The 16,592-nt window shown below is 45.9% G+C and overlaps 1 protein-coding gene across 7 annotated transcripts in view; it reads right to left on the bottom strand.

Moving 5' to 3' along the window:
* Positions 1 to 16,592, bottom strand: part of ACAP3 (ArfGAP with coiled-coil, ankyrin repeat and PH domains 3) — a 62,818-nt gene that overhangs the window by 44,555 nt on the left and 1,671 nt on the right. For 4 of the 7 annotated variants that reach the window (XM_065037888.1, XM_065037891.1, XM_065037892.1 and 1 more), the window contains exon 1: positions 3,496 to 3,535. The exons of 1 other annotated variant lie outside the window; for it this stretch is intronic. In XM_065037888.1, the coding sequence (XP_064893960.1) occupies positions 3,496 to 3,520 (25 nt within the window). In that variant the 5' untranslated portion in view covers positions 3,521 to 3,535. Of the gene's footprint in view, positions 1 to 3,495; positions 3,540 to 14,089; positions 14,110 to 16,592 lie in introns of those variants that run through there. 2 more of the 7 variants (XM_065037894.1, XM_065037889.1) reach the window with 2 other exon arrangements.

The following is a 16,592-nucleotide window of genomic DNA, read 5'->3' as shown; positions in this document are numbered from 1 at the left end:
GGCATTGGAACAGGCTGCCCAGGGCAGTGCTGGAGTCACCAACGCTGGAGGGTTGAACAGACCTGAGATGAGGTTCTCAGGGACATGGGTTAACAGTTGGACTTGATGATCCTGAGGGTCCTTTCCAACCAAAATGACTCTATGAATCTATCTGGCACTTGGCACTGACACTTGTGACCTGCCTTTTGAAGTGTTTTCTGCCCATCATGCTGAGCCACTTGGAAAATCTCCCTCCTAGAGGTTCAGGCGTCTTTGGTCCTGCTGCTCAAACCCTCCTGTAAGCAGAGAAGTGCTATGATACCGGTAAAACAGGGAAATCTGAAGAAGGTTGCTAGGCTAAACATAATCATCAAAATCAATGGCCAAATGACATTTGCAGATTTGCAGCTTGCAAGCAGAAGGGACAGTTAGGACCAAATCAACTTGTATTACCAAACCAGAAACCTCCAGCTGGTCGCTCCAGACCAGTTCTAGCTCACTGGGAATGCCTCTCATTCAAACAGCCACACGGAGATGGGGTGTCCATGTTTCAGCTCTGCACGATGCACCAGTCCCCTCGGCATATGCATTTCCAGTTAAAACCAGCGGCTTCAAAGCAAATTCCCATCAGACACGCAGTCCTTGAACCGCTACCCCAGGCACAGAAGGAGCAGCGTCCCATTATCCAAGGCAGAGAGAGCATCTACCACTTTCATTGGATAATCCCTTAATTAGTGTGGCCTCCAAAATAATCCTATTGACCGGTTTACACGCAGCACAGTTAAAACAAGCCATGCCACAGATCCCAGGGTAACGGGCAGTGTGGCATTCTTAGGTGTCTTTGTATTAGCTGATTAATTTTCTTTTATATCTACTAAAACAGGTTGTGCCCCAGCCCTCCCAATCTTTCCGCAGCACTAATGGGCCTTTGCTTAATGCATTATAGCTCGCTGGATTTAAAGGGAAACAATAAGAGCACATAGGCCATTTAAAAGAACGTGCTGGCTGATAGCTTATTTTTCAGAGCAGTCCCCGTCTTGCCATGAAGCCATAAAGACATGGAACACCATTAGTTTCATGGGCACTGTGCTCCTCCTGTACCACAATTAGCTTTTAATTTGCTTTAGGCATTAAAGCCCTGCAGATCGGGAAACCAAACTTCCTATGTGTAAACTCTCAGGGCAAAAAAACATTAATATAAACTGTCATTTTTGCTACAATAACAGTTATTTTTTCTTCTTTCTCAGTGCACACATATTTACATGTGCACTGCATTTTTAAACTGCAAATACTGAGCGGTTCTCAGAGGACAATGTCTGGAAAGGTTTCCTGCTATTGCCAGAAGAAACAAATGTCTTATATGAGAGATATTGGCCAGGGGGAGAGAAGGGGTTGGTTTTGGATTAGGTTCTGAACGTCTTTTCTCTCCCCTCCTCCCACTCCCTTTTTCTTCTCTGATTCACAAGGAAACCACAAAGCAAACTCAGGACTGAATGAGACTTGTTTTTGTGACTGTTCTGGTTTTCTTTTAGGCCATTCGCTTCTACCCCCACCAGCCTAAACCTCCTGCATTTACATCAGCCCAATAAATTCAGCAAGCTTCCACAAATGTAAACACAACCCAAACCCAGCCTGGTATTTAGTTACCATTGCAGAAGCCACTGGGAGCTACACTGATATACAAAGGCAAATTTTAATGCTCTTGTTTGGTTCTACGCTATTTAATTTGGTTTAACTTAAACTTTTCCGACTCTTTAAACACACTGACCTTTGTGTGAGGACAGACTTACACGACCAAACCCTCAGAGTCAATCAGTGCTTTGTGCATCTCTCTGCCCCTCCAGATACCTGTTCCAAACAGCAACTACCAAAACACCCACGTAACCCTCCCCTTCTGTATCTTGTCATCGCCACGACACTGAAGGCTCTACTCTGTTCCAGTGCAAAATCCAGCAGAACTAGCTAAAATTACCTTTGTTGTTGTTTTTATAAGATATTTTATATACTTCAGCCTGTGTATACTCAATATTGGGATTTAAGAGATTTCCATAGGCACTCAAATGCCTTTAAAACTGTAGCCTTGGATCACCAGCTCTAAAATGAGATTAATTCCTGAACAAAGAACTGTAGGAAGAACTCTCTCAATCCTTATTTACAAGGTCTGGATAACACAGCGATGCACTAATCTGAGAGGAAAGGCTGAAGAAACTTCTGAGAAGCACTGGCTAGAACTGATGTGTCTGAACAAATGCTTCCTTTGCCTGTGAAACAGGTTCTCCTGCTCAGGGCTGAGTAGGAGGGATGACACATCAAAGGCTTTGCTTATGCCATCAGTAGGGACAAGAGTTAACGCACTGCACTGCAGCCTGGGGTGGCACGGAATCTCTGAACTTTACATTAAATATAGAGCTGCCTGGGAATTTTCTGGACACAGAAGCATTTTCTCAAAGAACACCTTGGCATTGGGAAGTGCTGGTTTATCAGAGTGAAACATTCCATGGGACAGTGTTGAGACTGGGAATATTCCATTCGGGAAGGAAAAACGGACCAGTACGTTCTGCTTCCAGCACTTTGAACCTGAGCTCCTTTGACCTCCACGTTTCACAATAAGATCTGAACCCAGCGGGAAACGGAACGACTGCTTTCAAATGAAAAACTACTCTGGAATTTCCTATGGCACAGGTTTCTTTGACCCATTTTTCAGCCCATTCCAATAAAAATTGGGGGGAAAAATGACAATAAATTCCTGCAAACCTGCACCCCGAGGTGCTCAGGCAGCTCCACAGCAATCCCAGCCCTGCCCTGTGACCGGGCTCCGCGTTGCAGAATAACCTGTCGCACAAACAGGGCTCGTGACCGGATTCTGTAATAGGAGCTGGCAAGCAGCAGGAAGATTTCACACCCTTCCTCCCATGAATGGGGAAGAAGCATTCAATTAGGAACGCTGCCTAGCCCTTAATCATTCCCTTTGTGTGCGTGGTTATTAATATCTTCACATGACTAGTCAAGCCAGGGGCTATGCTTTCTGTACTTGTTTTGGCTACTATTATACTTAATGCTTACAAAATATATATAGAAGCCACACCCAGAAAATATAAGGAAAGAAAAGGATGCTATTGCTGGCTTTACTTGCTGTACTAACTGCACCATCCAAGTGTACTGAAACTCTATATATTTGATATTAAATAACGTCACAGAAGGAGACTGTCACACCTCCAGTGAGTTTAAGTAGATAAGCCAGGTAAAGAGCAGAAGAGAGGCACGGGAGAGGGAATGTGACCAAAGAAGTCAAAATAAAAGGTCAATACCCAAACCAAGAATAGAATTGATCTGCCTGATCCCTCACCCAGCGAGGATTTCTGTTCTGAAAATTCTGTAACAGACTAAAAGGGAAATATTTTACCACATGCCTTGTTTGAAGAAAGGGAGGATAACTGCACTGGGTTAAATAAAATCACATCTGCGTTCAGCTAATACAAGCTGCTGGCAAGATTTAACTCCAAGCTGGGTACCCACCTGTAGTGCTCACCAGCATGGCCATCCATCCATGATCCAACATCCATCCAACAGTGATCCAACATCCATCCAACAGCCATCCAACAGCCATCCAACAGCCATGCACACGCTGACCACATGCCAGACCAAGGATGCTCCTCAAACAGATGCAGCCACCTGGCACAATTTTGGGCTGTACTTAGCACAGGAAAGGCAAAGGACGAGCTTAGGACTTCTAATAACAGACAGGTTGTGTCTAGAGATCCTGACCCATGGACAACTCATTGAGAAGTCTATGAAGGAGATCTGGAGGTCTTGTCAGCACCTTTCATATGGTCAACATCCCACTGCAAAGGGAAGATGAGAATGCAGAGCCCTGAATGAGATGTCCTGGAAAGAACGAGGCCAAGGAGACAGAGATCACGCGGGGTGGAGCACCTGGGTTTGATCTGAGCCTGACTCAAGGCCAAGCCACGGGCCTGGATTCTCCATCACTGAGATCACCCAAGCCTGACTAGGAAAACAACTGACCAAAACCTCATACGTGGTGATTGTGACACACCAACCAACCCAAAAGGCCCTAAATCCAGTTTTCCACCCAACCCAGAGCCAAAGGGGCTCCAATCTGGCAGTTCGTGCCCTGAACCATCTCCCAGGGTGATGCTCTAACAGGACTTTGCATCCATCCCAGACACAGGGATGATCCCGCAGCACTACAAACCCACCAATGCTCCCGGAGGATGTGCAGGAATAACACACAGTATCCTGCTTTCTGTGTTCTTTATCTCCATATTTCTAAGGCTCTTTGTGCGGTGACTCGTTTGTTCTCAGATCCGCAGCAGAAGGGAAGGTTCACTCCGCCTTCTTGCCAAGTCTTTGCTCTGTTTTGTGGAGGGTTTCTGCACAGTCAGATTGCCTAAAATAAAAATCAACTGGAATAAGAAATAGAAGGCAGATTGTCTGAAATAAAAATCACCAGAACTAAGAAACAGAAGGCTGCTCTTTGCATTTGTTACCACCTATGTCTATGCTATTGCTAAACAGGAACAATGGCTGCCATGATTTCTGCCCAGCCTGTGGATTTACTGCACTTTAGTCTCTGGTCTGTCACCACAGGGTAGCTCTGATCCTTCCTAGAGCTTCACCATCAGCCTGCAAAACCTCCGCAAAAACCAAGACCTGTTGCTACTAATCTCTGTTTCCCTTTCTGCTCAGAAGTGACAAAGCGGAACGCAACTCCTGCCTCGCATTCCTCCGGGCCCACAGGAAACCATAAATCAGAAGAAAAGCATAACATCCAGAGGGAGAACTTGCAAAAGGCCAAACGCAAGGATGGGCCGTGGGGCTGGGGAAAGGGAATGGGGAATCAGTAAAACCAGAAGGCGAGCGCTAAGCCGCAGCTCCACCTTGGCCGGGAGAGGTTCTGCTCTGAAGAACGGAGCGAAATGAGGGGTCAGGACAGCTAAATTTCCAAGGATCTGCTTCATTTAGAGGTGACTCGTCATTCTGGTCAAAACAGCTGAGATTTATTCTGGCCTAGATAAATCTATTTATAGCAAGTGTGATGCTAATTCCGTACGCCAGACTGATCCACTTGCTGGAGCAATAATGCTTTCTGCTCCCTCTTTTTAACCACTTTTGTGCACCCAGCAGCCGTTTTGCTCTCGGATCATCATCTCTTACTATGAGATGTGCACATCTCCTCGCTTCCCTTGGCGCTGAACCATATAGGATTCATTTTCCTGCTGATCTCCTCCCACTGGAAACTGATGGCTCAATCCCACATCTGCGCTGTGTTTTTAATAAGTGGGAGAAACCCAGGCAAAAACAGGTTATGAAAGTAATTTTAAAGCCTCTCAAAAATACATTAATTGCTTTTATTACCTTACCTAAGGTTCATGTTGTGTTCTGTACAGAGTAATTCATTTACTGTCACTCTTGTGAACTCAGGAGTGTGGAGGGGATTTTACTCATCATTAAAATGCCTCTGTCTTGGGATCCACTGGACCAATTGCTTAATGGAGAAATGACAATAGAAGAGCTGTTTTTAGCGGTTTGAGTCTCCTGTATTTGCTCCGGGATAATGGAATAAGCTGTGTTTCTAATCTTGACTAAAATCTCCCTGCAGATGGCTATAAGCATGATGCAGATGTGCCAACGCTCTTTCATCCTGGGAACACAACAGTTTTCTGTAGTAAAAAACTGAGGTAGAACAGCAGCGATTCTGAAGATGTGACACTGAAATGACGCTGAGATGTAGGGTCATCATCTCCTCATTGATATATTCTCACTTGTTTTTTTTCAAAGGCTCCACTAAAAAAAAATGTATTTTCCCTTTTTGAGCCTAATGATTGCTCAAACACATTAATTTGTCCTCAATTCTATCAGCTTCAGCTCCTTTCCTGCGCCTAAGCTTGGCTTAGCTCTAGCTTTGGTAACAGCTTTCATAACGTGTCGCACATTTTACACAGCTCCAGAAATATCCAAGTGTCTGTCTGAAACCTGCTAAATGTCAGTTTATGGCTCTTGCCCTCCTCTTGTGAGGCTGGAGGTGGATGTTTAGACAGAGTTTTGAAGCAAGATGAATAAGACTTTGTATTTTGGTTGCATGGTGCTCCATTGACATTAATATTTAGCAAAAACTGGCACCTCTCTTCATGATACATACAATGACAGATACGGCTTTTATGCACTCTGCTATATATACATAAGTACAGGGTTGGGTTTTTTTTCCAGTACTGCTTCTCATTTATCTTCAAATTATAAGAAGGAATTTATTATTTGAGTTTACCAAGTCCTTTCCCCACACTCTGAATTCCCCATCACTGATTGCTAGTCTGAGCTGTAGAATCAAGGCACAAAGCAACCTGATCTAGTTGGACCTGCTCTGAGAAGGGCATTGGATTTGATGACCTCCAGAGGTCTCTTCCAACCTAAATTACTCTAGGATTTAATGGCTTAAAGATTAAATCCACCCTTAGCTCTTTTAATGCATTCCTTATGTAATGTATCTCATGATAACAGGTTTCTCTTCAGCTTCTCTTTGGAAACCCACAGCCAAACGTTCAAGGAGACAACAGCACCCTGAGCATGTGGATTTCTCACTGATCGATCTGCGGATCGTAACACGTGCACAAAGCAGAGGGGAGATGCTCTACAGAAAGCAGTTTATACTCTTCTCCACTCATCATTACAGCACGGGGGGGAAATTCTGGCAGGAGATGCCACAAACTATTTCCCACTTCTGCCCATAGTACATGAGCAGCTTCCCAAATCTTGAGAGAAAAGGGAAGCAGCCCCACAATGTCACAGCACCCTTGATCTTCCAATACTGCAATTTCAGTGCATATGGAAAGGAAAATCCCGTCAGAAAAGTGGCTCGGTGAGGACAGGTAGCTCAGGTCGGGGAATAGTATTGAAGCGTCTCTTCTCCGCACAGCCCTTTTGGAGGTTTCAGACCAGCAACATGGGAACGGCTGTGCAAACCGTGGTAAAACCAGTAAGGAACATCAGCATCACGGGGATTCCACAGCCTGACTGACAGTAAACCAGCTGGCTTCAAAAATGCCCCATCCCAAGGGCAAATGGGCTTCTCTGCTTGCCCGAGCAGTCAGGACTTTACCCATTTCTTGTTCAACGTCATTCTTGTTCCCTTCAGCTCACCGCAAGTCATTTCTCAGCCAAAATGCTGAGCTGAGCAGCTCGAAGTGATGGATTCCCCGTGCAGACCATTGCACAGGGCGGCCACGTGCGCTAACGCTGATGAATCAGCCACACGGCCGACAAAGATCATCTGGTACCCAGCACGCAGCAGCTGCCGCCCTCAGCTCACCGGAGCACAGCGCTGCTGCGGAGAGCTGGTAACGTGCCTGGCTCTCTACCTTCCTTTCTGTTCTGGATATCTCTTTTGCAAAAGAATGATACAGCTGCAAGATGCCACCTTGGCACTTCCATTTGCACTTTCCCACAAGTGACAGTTTTCCCGTCCTACGTGCTCCAATCCAGCTCGCTAAGCAACTTCAGAGCAGAAATCACTTGTCTGCCCCTCAGAAAGCATCTCCCTTCCTGGGTCAGCATCAAGCTTTTCTAGGGGCAATATGGAAAATGCACAGCGATGACCGAACACAGGAATATTCTTTTCTGAGCCAAAGAAAGGAAGATTATTATGTGAGCATGCGACTCCTCAGATGACATTTGTTTGCTTTCTTTCACAAGCAAAATGGATTTATTAAAAAACAAAAAAACACTTGTATCAAACGGTTCTGTCTTCTCCCCAAGTGAACTCAGCAGCATCCGTTCACCACCAGGGCTGGACAAGCTCCAGCAGCTTTGTTGAGACTTCCCCTCGCCCATGGTTCAGCTCAATCCACCCTCTCCCAGCAGGAATCTCTTTCAGCGCTAAATGCTCCTTGTTCCTTTTCTCCCTCCCTCCCTTGGGCCTCGGCGCAGAACCGGAGCTCCCCAACCTCTGGGCTGCCTTTGTCTCTGTCTGAAAGGCTTTTCCTGTGTCGCGTCCTGCCAAACGCAGCAAAGCTCTTGCCCTCTCGGCAGCAGAAATGCTGGAGGTTGTGACCACCCTGGGGGTGATACGGAAGGGTCCTTGTCCCTTCCTTCGCCCTGGGAGGGTTGGGTAGCGCTTGCACCCTCCTAGAAGTGCCAAATGTTTTCTTCCTGTGCCATAAAACAAGGTGGTTTGTCTTTCTCCTATAGAGTACTGATAGCAGTAGCACAATCCTTGGCTAAAGGGATGAGAGTTTATGGCTCTGTTAGTTGAGCTGGTGCTGCATGTTTGCTGGGGGAAATATAAGTGTCCTAGACACGACTCATCCCTCACTTTTCTTTATTATATTACTCTCAAGGGTTGGCTATGGTCCCGTTTTTCCAGCTCTGACTTCCTCCTCCGCCTCCCCAGAGGGAACAGAACTGTTGCGAGGAATCAGTTCTCATGTAAGGGATTGGTGGCTCAGTCACCAAGCTGCGGAAAAGGACATTTTTATTATTTTGAGTGCAGCCAGCAGGACTTTCACCAGCTACAGATTGCTTTTCTCCTCTCTGTGCCCATGGGATGGACCGTCAGAGCCCTTTGAGCTCGTAAATCATCCTTGCAGGATGAGCCTCACTGTCCTGGTGCATTCCCAATGGTATTTTGGACCCTGGTCTGGAGATAGGATGCTCAGGCTCATCTACAAGGAGGAAATTCCCAAGCTCACACAAAGAAGTCAAAATACTGGAGGTAGAAGGAATCAATGGGCAGGAAACAGGGACCAGTGCTGCTTGGAGTAATAATTAATACATCCTCTGTAATGAATGATGTGGCCCAGGCAAGGGAGAACAGAGCTGGCATTGTCATAACAGGGCTCAGCAGCAGAAAAAACCCTGAAGAACAAAGTCAAGGGTCACAACAACAGGGTCCAGCCCTGGAAGATTCACAGACATCCATCCTCCACAAAGAAAATTTACCTAGAAACCTCCACTTCTTGATTTCTTGGCATCTCACACATCTCATCTCAACCCACACAGCTCAGAACTGCAGGTAAAAGAGAAGCATGGAGAATTAAACTATGAATAACTGTGGTGAACACAAGCAAAGATTAAAGTCTGTGAGGCCAGATGAATTTTGACTTCTGAGAGAAGCCTTTTCTCATCTCATCAACATCTATGACATATCAGCTGGGAGTTTTCCAGTGTCTCAGTCCTGCTTACCAGTCTGGCATCATCCCATCATTTTATGCATTATCTCTGAATTCAGATGAGTCAGTGGCACATCCAGAGCCTAAACTCAACCTGGTAGAACTGGTTTTATTATACTGCGAACACTTAAGGCAGGCATCTTCCTACAAATGTCAGCTTGCTGCCTCCTCCTCCTCCTCCAGCCTCCAGGTAGGATGTTCTCTGCAGATCTGACAGCATCATCTCAAGCGCCAACCTCCAGATGGTGCAAGAAAAGCCGGGAAGTGGGGAGGAAATGGGGGGGAAATGAGGGGAAGGGAAGAGGAAAAGGGGCCTCCTGCTATTTCCTACATCCTGGGGCACTGTGCAGGGACAAATCCGGCCTTCCTGCCAAAAACTGGGTTTATCAGAGAGAACAAAGGGGTGAGATTCTGAAGAGAAGCCGAGCCGTGGGAAACAGCATTGTTTCACCGAGCTAGAATGGAGCAGGAACAGCCAACATGCTTAAACAGCCATTCTTCAAGAGTTACGGAGATTTCTGCATTACCCCAATGCTGCAAATGTAGCAGGACTGTGCTGATGGTTAGGCTGGTATTCTTCTCAAGTGTAGGGCATAAAACAGCCTCAAAGCAAGTCACAAGTGTGTATATGTGCATAACCTAATTTTCCTTTGCCAAAGGAGTACAGATAAAGCTCCTTTAGCCGCTCCCTGTGTCCATGGATGTACTTTAGCTATACATGCGGACCATATCTGTAAAACCTACACATGTAGCATACTGTGTATTTCAGCCCATCGGTCAGAGGTTTAGCAAACAAAACCATATGTCAGTCTCCTCTGTGCACAGTTAAATAAAGACAGGCACAGCTGCTTGGATGCTGAGAAACAACTACAAGCTCTGTGTCTGTATCTCTGCATCCTAATGCATGTATGTGTAGGCCATACAGCTAAATTTTATTCCCATAAAACATCCTCTTACCTTATCGACAGGTGGATGTGTCTATCCCTTAGAAGCACTGCATGTGCACATATGCACCCACACACATGTCCACACATGCTGTTTCTATTAGTAGCATTTAATAAAGAGCGCAGGCATGATTAAGCCTCGCTGCAGTGTGATGAAGCGGACTGGGTACACGCAGAACGGATTATCTCACTCGCTGATATTATATAATCTGTTTAGACTGTGCCACTTTATGCTTATTTAAGGAATGAATGAGCACTTCACTCCGGGACGTGCCACCCATGAGCTCTGACATCATCCCTCTAATCCGCTGTAATGAATCTGCCGCTTTGCTTTTCAGCCATTCCCTTGCTCTATCCAGCAAAAGTTCTGTACTGGAACACTTACTCCAAGACCATGTATGTGTGTGTTATTCCGCAGTGAATTAAGTGATGCTTAACTATATCACAGCAACAGAATGTTCTCCAGCTCCCTCCAGAAGAGCCCTGGCACCTAAGCAAATAAACTTCTCCTGCAGATAAGGTGAAATAGGAATGCAAGGTTGTGTGTGGACACACTGCTATAAATGTACTGCTCTGCGTTGGGTTATTCAGCGGATCCATACAGGCTGTTGAGAACACACACAACCTTGCCATGAATTGTTTTTCCAGTCCTTCCTTCCTTCCTATAAACCAAAGCCTCTGAATTGAATTATCTTCTTGGCAAAACGAGACACGCAAACTCAAAAAGATCTGTAGATGCACCCATTTAAAACAAACCCTCTCCAGCAAGCCAGGGCACCAAGTGAAAAGAAGAGAGCGTTTTGCCAAGTGGTTTGTGTCGGCGCAATTATCCTGCCTCATTATCTTCTTTTGGGAGAAGGAGGAGCGAGCGGCTCCCGCAGCAACACGTGCGGTTTACTCGCCACGTCTTTGCCCCGTGCTGGTGGTGTCTCACCTGGTTTGCCAGGTCTACCTGCATGCCCAGGCTCTGCTCACACACACGGGACCAAAGCCGCTTTCCTCCCCACCCAGCATGTGTAGAAGAAACACCTCAAGACTCTACTCTGAGCCTTCTTAGGCTTGGAACAGAGTCCCCAGCAAACCCTGTCCTCTTTTCTCATCCTTTGCAATAGAAGTAGAAACGCAGCATGGTGTCAGCATGGAGCCAAAACTGCTTTATTTTATTCACCTCCTTTCCTCCAGCCCCATTTATAAAGCAAGTTTTGCATTAGAGAGCAACCACGTTAATTACGGGAAGAACCAAGAACCTGTGTGTGTAACATCCAAAATCAGAGCACAGCCCTGATGTGGAGGAGAAAGCAAACAAGCAAGCGAGCGTGCTTGGCTCCAGGGAAACATTCTGCCCTGTCCCCAAAATTCAACAAACTCAGACTGCAAGTCTGTTTCTAGGGCTCTTTTCTTTATCCCAGATAACCAGACTTAGAAAGTTAGCAGTAGCCTGGTATTTTTAAGTAATGCCAGTGCTTAGGAAGCCAGAAAAGCTCATGGTTCCACTGGCCTTCCTGCTGCAAAAAAGAAATTAATATTATGGCTAAAATTTCATAGTGTTATGAAAGTAAGTTTTAAAGGGACCATTGCCACTTCAGAAAAGCCTGGGATTACAAAGAACTTGTGATTTTTATTCCTCCCATCCCTGCTCTTCCACCACCCTTGAGAACAGAGCAGTTCAGGATGCTTCGATTACAGGGTGAGCAGTTCCAGGGAGCTTTTAGCTGCAGGAATTAACATAAACTTATTTTGCAATGTCTACAAGAAATTGCCAGGTGGTGGGGAAACTGGCTTTTTCACCAGCCCCGTGTATCTGAACCACGTTTGCCACATCAAACCGTATCAGACAGGATGAATGGAGCCTGGAGATGGCTGCATCCAGACTCAAAGTCGTTCCTGTAGCTCTGATTACAGGTCTCAACCTTCACGCTGTTCCTGACCCCGAATAATCCAGCACACACTTCCCACCCTGAGTTCATCTGTTACCCTGTTAAGCCCTAATACCAAACTGAAAGTCTTTGACCTCAATATATTCACTATGAGACTTGAATGGGGTCTCTTGGCTCACTGTACCCCAAGATACGTATCCTACAAATCAGAAGATGCTGTTTAAGTTGCAAAACAGACTTGCAAGATCCCCCAGTGTGTATCTGACTAACTCAGGAGCTGCAGCCGAATTTACAATGCCCTGGTCTGTGCATTAGCAGATGAGACAGCGCTTTATTCCTTATCCAGCGATTATAGGTCAGAGCTGAAGTGCCCTACTGACAGCTCGGAACTTCCCAAAAGCAGCCGGACTAACAGAGAGTGTCTGGCAGGGGATGCCGGCCAGGGAGAGCTGCCAGACACACGGTCCAAGCTCCTCCGGGCAAGGGATTCTCCACCACACTGCTGCTCCTGCCTGGAGAGCAGCCTTGGTGATGCTACCGAGACCAAAACAAAGCCCAGCTTAACTCCAGGAGCCTGCGCTGCCCTCCTGCCTCTGGGAGGCACAAAGAAATGAAGGTAAGCGCGTGGTTTGTCATCACAAATGTTAATTATTGCACAGGCTCTTGACTCAGACACACAGCGTGACTCTTCCATCCTGTCCCTCTTCACTAAGGAAAATGCAACAGAGGGGCTGTGGAAATGAACAGGAGCCTGCCCAGAGTCCACACGAATGAGCCATGCCAAGTAATGCAAACTGAACTCCCGTCCTACGCGCTCCCTTGGCCGCTGCAGCCCCTCGAGGACCGGGGCTGCAATCCAGAGACGCCGCGTGGTGGCGGGAAAAGCGGCAAAGCACAATTATCAGGACATGTGGCACTCTCCGAGGAGGAACGGGCCACTCTCCGACAGATAATTTCAACAGCACGGATAAGCTGGCATCAGCGTCTCTCAGCCGGATTACCTCTGGGTCTAATTACCACAGGGTTATTGCACTTTTGGTTTTATTCCTTTTAGCAAGCTTTGCCATCTAACTCCCAACCCTCTCACCTTCTTTACTGCAGGTAGAAAACCAGCAACTAGCAAATGCCTGATCTTGGTTTTCCTGGCCGTCCTAATAGCACAAGGGCTACGGATCCTTGTGGAAGGTTTTGAGGACACATAGTCCTGACTCCCACCCCTAGCAGGAGTTTTACCCTTTGTATTAATTAAACTTCTCCTGCAAAAATAATTCAGGTTGAACAGCTCCTCAAATTCATCTCATGGGAACCAGGAGAGCCAGGGAGAGGGGAGAATGTCAGACTATCACTGACAAAAAGGTGATTTTCATCGCCCTGTAGCCACGTACGTCCCAGCCAGCAGAACAACAGAGAGGAACAGCTGCTGAAAATGAAACCAAGCAACTTCCAGCTCAGAAAATGCTCTGCTAGATGACTAGAAACATTTCAAAGTTTGCAAGTGTCCTTACAGGCTGCGCACTGTAACCAAGCAAGGTGTGTTACAGGAATGTTATTCCAGTAACATGGTCAATAGCCAAATTATGAAATATCAAAATTTCCCTTGTCCCTGTGCTGTGCCATCAAACTGACGAGCTAAAGCTCCCACGAGCAGGCTGAGAGATTGTATTTCAGAGTTTAATATCATCCTCTGCAAAGTCACAGCTTTGAAGTCTGGGCAGTTCCATCTTGGGAAAAAAAAATAGCTTTAGAAGTGCAGTGATAAAGAGAGAAGAAACAGAATAAACAGATCAAGACAGGTATTATGATTGATACGGATAGTATCATGCTGCTTATGTGATAATATCTGATCTCCCGTGCAACTAAACCAGCGAGCGATGGCAATTGTGCCCATCAGTGTGACTCAAAGCGCAGCTTGTGTGGGCGCATCCCCACGCACCCACCGGCAATGATCTCGCTTACATAAGGAGCCTTGTGCAACAAAAACCCATTTCCAATCAATGCGTGTGCACTTTTTGCTAAATTAAACAGAGGAAGATTCCTCCTTTGGCCACCCTGGGTGTAATTTCAATTTGCTTCCAGGTTACTTAAGCTAATAAACTTGGCTTACCTCATCCTGCCATGGTGTGCGGTGTCAACCGACACAGATCACACAGAAGCCACTGGGGTTTTGTTCTGCAGAGCCCTTCGCTACCACGCATTCACACATCATGGAAGCATTAAAACTGGTTTTGCCAGCTTTAAGCTTGTATAATTCGATTTGTTATCAGACTCAGCAAGATCAGTTTGATCAAGGGCTTTAGTTCTTCCCACTCTGTTTGAAACACTCCAGTAAGAGAAAATATTTTCTACATGTGCCTGTGTTTTCCTATGGGGAAAAAAAGGTAAGAATCATGATTATTTTAAAGAATTTGGACATTATCGAGGGATAAAAAGGAATAGGCAAGTAATACCCAAATTTCAGTGTTTTTCCTGTTCATTTTCTTTGCAGGTGTAGTTATTTACATTATAATTTATTGTGATTGAGTGAAAATCTGGGCATGTACAGGGTCTTCTGTACAGAAGAAGAATCTTCTTGGGAGAAGATTCCAGCATCCCGAGTTGTCGTGCTGCAGTCACAGCATCTCCACAGCGGGTAACCCTGACCCCACAACGAGCCCGATTAATAAGGTCAGTAAACACCAACAACAATAGCGATGTTAGTAAAGAAAACAACCGCTTCTTGCCCTCCCCCGTGGGAATTACCACAGAGGCGTTTGGGGTTTTCTGTGACCCGGGGAGTGCCACAGTAAACTCCAACCTCTGCAATTTGTTCCTGTTCTTCCCCTCGTCCTCCTGATTGTTCCTAAAGCGCCCAGAATGAGGAACGATGTCCCCATGTGTCCCTTAGCACCAAGTCTTCCCCGAGCAAGGAGGGGACAAAGGTAGCCAGGAGTCAGCAGGATGCCCAAGGACTCCCAGTTTTGCAAATAGGAGCCAAATTTACTCATCGAGTGCTGCTGCTTGAGAGATGTGCGAGGGCAATGGGCACCACTCCGGACCATCCTCATGGAGCAGGATAATTCCCAACTATTCCTGGATTGCCCGGGCTCTGCGAGTCAAACAGGAGCTCCGCGTGGCCGGGACAGGAAAGCCACGGTATCTGTTGGGGTTGCATTCAAATGCACTAGAACTGGTCTTTCAAGGCGATTATACTTGTTTACTGGGATTGAATATACACGTCTCTACAAGATGCCTTGCAGAAATAAGGCTTATCTACCAATCTAAGGATCTATACATATTTAAGTAACTAATTTTTTTAGGTTTTCTTTGTAGCAACTGGTCCCTATAAAGTCAAAAGCAACGAGGGATGGAGCGTACACCGATTTGGAGTGTTTTGACATGCAATTGGATTTGATTGCTAAAGTAGACTAGTTTGGTAGCCTTATTATGGGACGCAGTGTTTGTTGATGCCTGTACAATATTTTTGGAAGCTTTTTTTCTCGGTGCACGTAATGAAAAGGAAACGATTTGGTTATCTCAAAGGCTCACTGCTTTTGGAATAAGCCAATTGCAGAATGTGGCACAGCCCTGCGCTGGGACGTGCGAAGGGGCTCAGTGGGTGCCAGCAGGAAAGGGAGGGCGAGTTCTGCTCAGGCACCGCTATGGGAAAAATGGATTGAATTTCTGCCTCTTCCAGATGTTTCCTATGGCAAAGGACTTCACCTATTCCTGTCTCAGGCTCTGTTGAGAAAGTGGATTACACACCACCTCCTCTCAACTCATCATTATCTGTATTTTTGTGTATAGTTTGGCTTGTATGGTGTTCGACAGCTTTCACAGTTGTAAGATTCCCATGCACTATGGAAGAAGTTCTATGCCTTACGCTTATATAAGGATTCTCTCTCTCATATTACAAACAAATAATCATAACGGAAGACCTAACTAAACAGTCGGGAGGAAGAAAAGTATACAAGAAGGCTAAAATCTGTACCCTTTGAGAAAGTCTGAAGAATTCTGTTTTGTGCTCTTTTTCCTTTTTTGCCCTGGGCCTACTAATGTATTTTCTCACTGTTCAAAGTGTTCATAGTGTATATATTCCCCTGCTACCTATATATCAGCCCTCCTGAAATACAGAGGCTTATTTCTCCAGTCTAATCTCCTCTTCCCCCCGTAACAGGCAGACTGTGTCTGGCCATTTGGGAAATAGTTCATAATTCCATGCTTAAATAGCTGGTTTTTGATAAAGGTCCAACACAGTGCTCTGAGAGCTGTTTTGTTTTTACGGATGGAGCAGACAGAGCAGAATGATGTTGCCTGCATGCTAAGGGACTTGGCCTGAAGCCCATACACACACACACACACTCACACACCAAAGGCAAAATAAATAAATAAACATATCAATCAATCTTGACGTCACCAGGAAAAGGGTCACTGCCATGTGGAGCGAGACATCTGGACAGTGAAGTCACTGCTCTGGAAAGATGCCACCGAACAGTTCACATGCAGCACAATAGGATAAAATGACAGTCAATAAAAGGCAAAAAGAAGGGGTGGATGAATTCTAATTGATGCTAAGTGAGCAGAGGTTTAACGAAGGAGCTTCGTACCTTCTGCCAACCTGTCCGTGCATC

This window comes from Columba livia, chromosome 21, assembly GCF_036013475.1.
Source record: "Columba livia isolate bColLiv1 breed racing homer chromosome 21, bColLiv1.pat.W.v2, whole genome shotgun sequence".
NCBI lineage: Eukaryota > Metazoa > Chordata > Aves > Columbiformes > Columbidae > Columba > Columba livia.
Note: the sequence above shows the minus strand (reverse complement) of the source record. Positions and strands in the feature narration are given on the sequence as shown.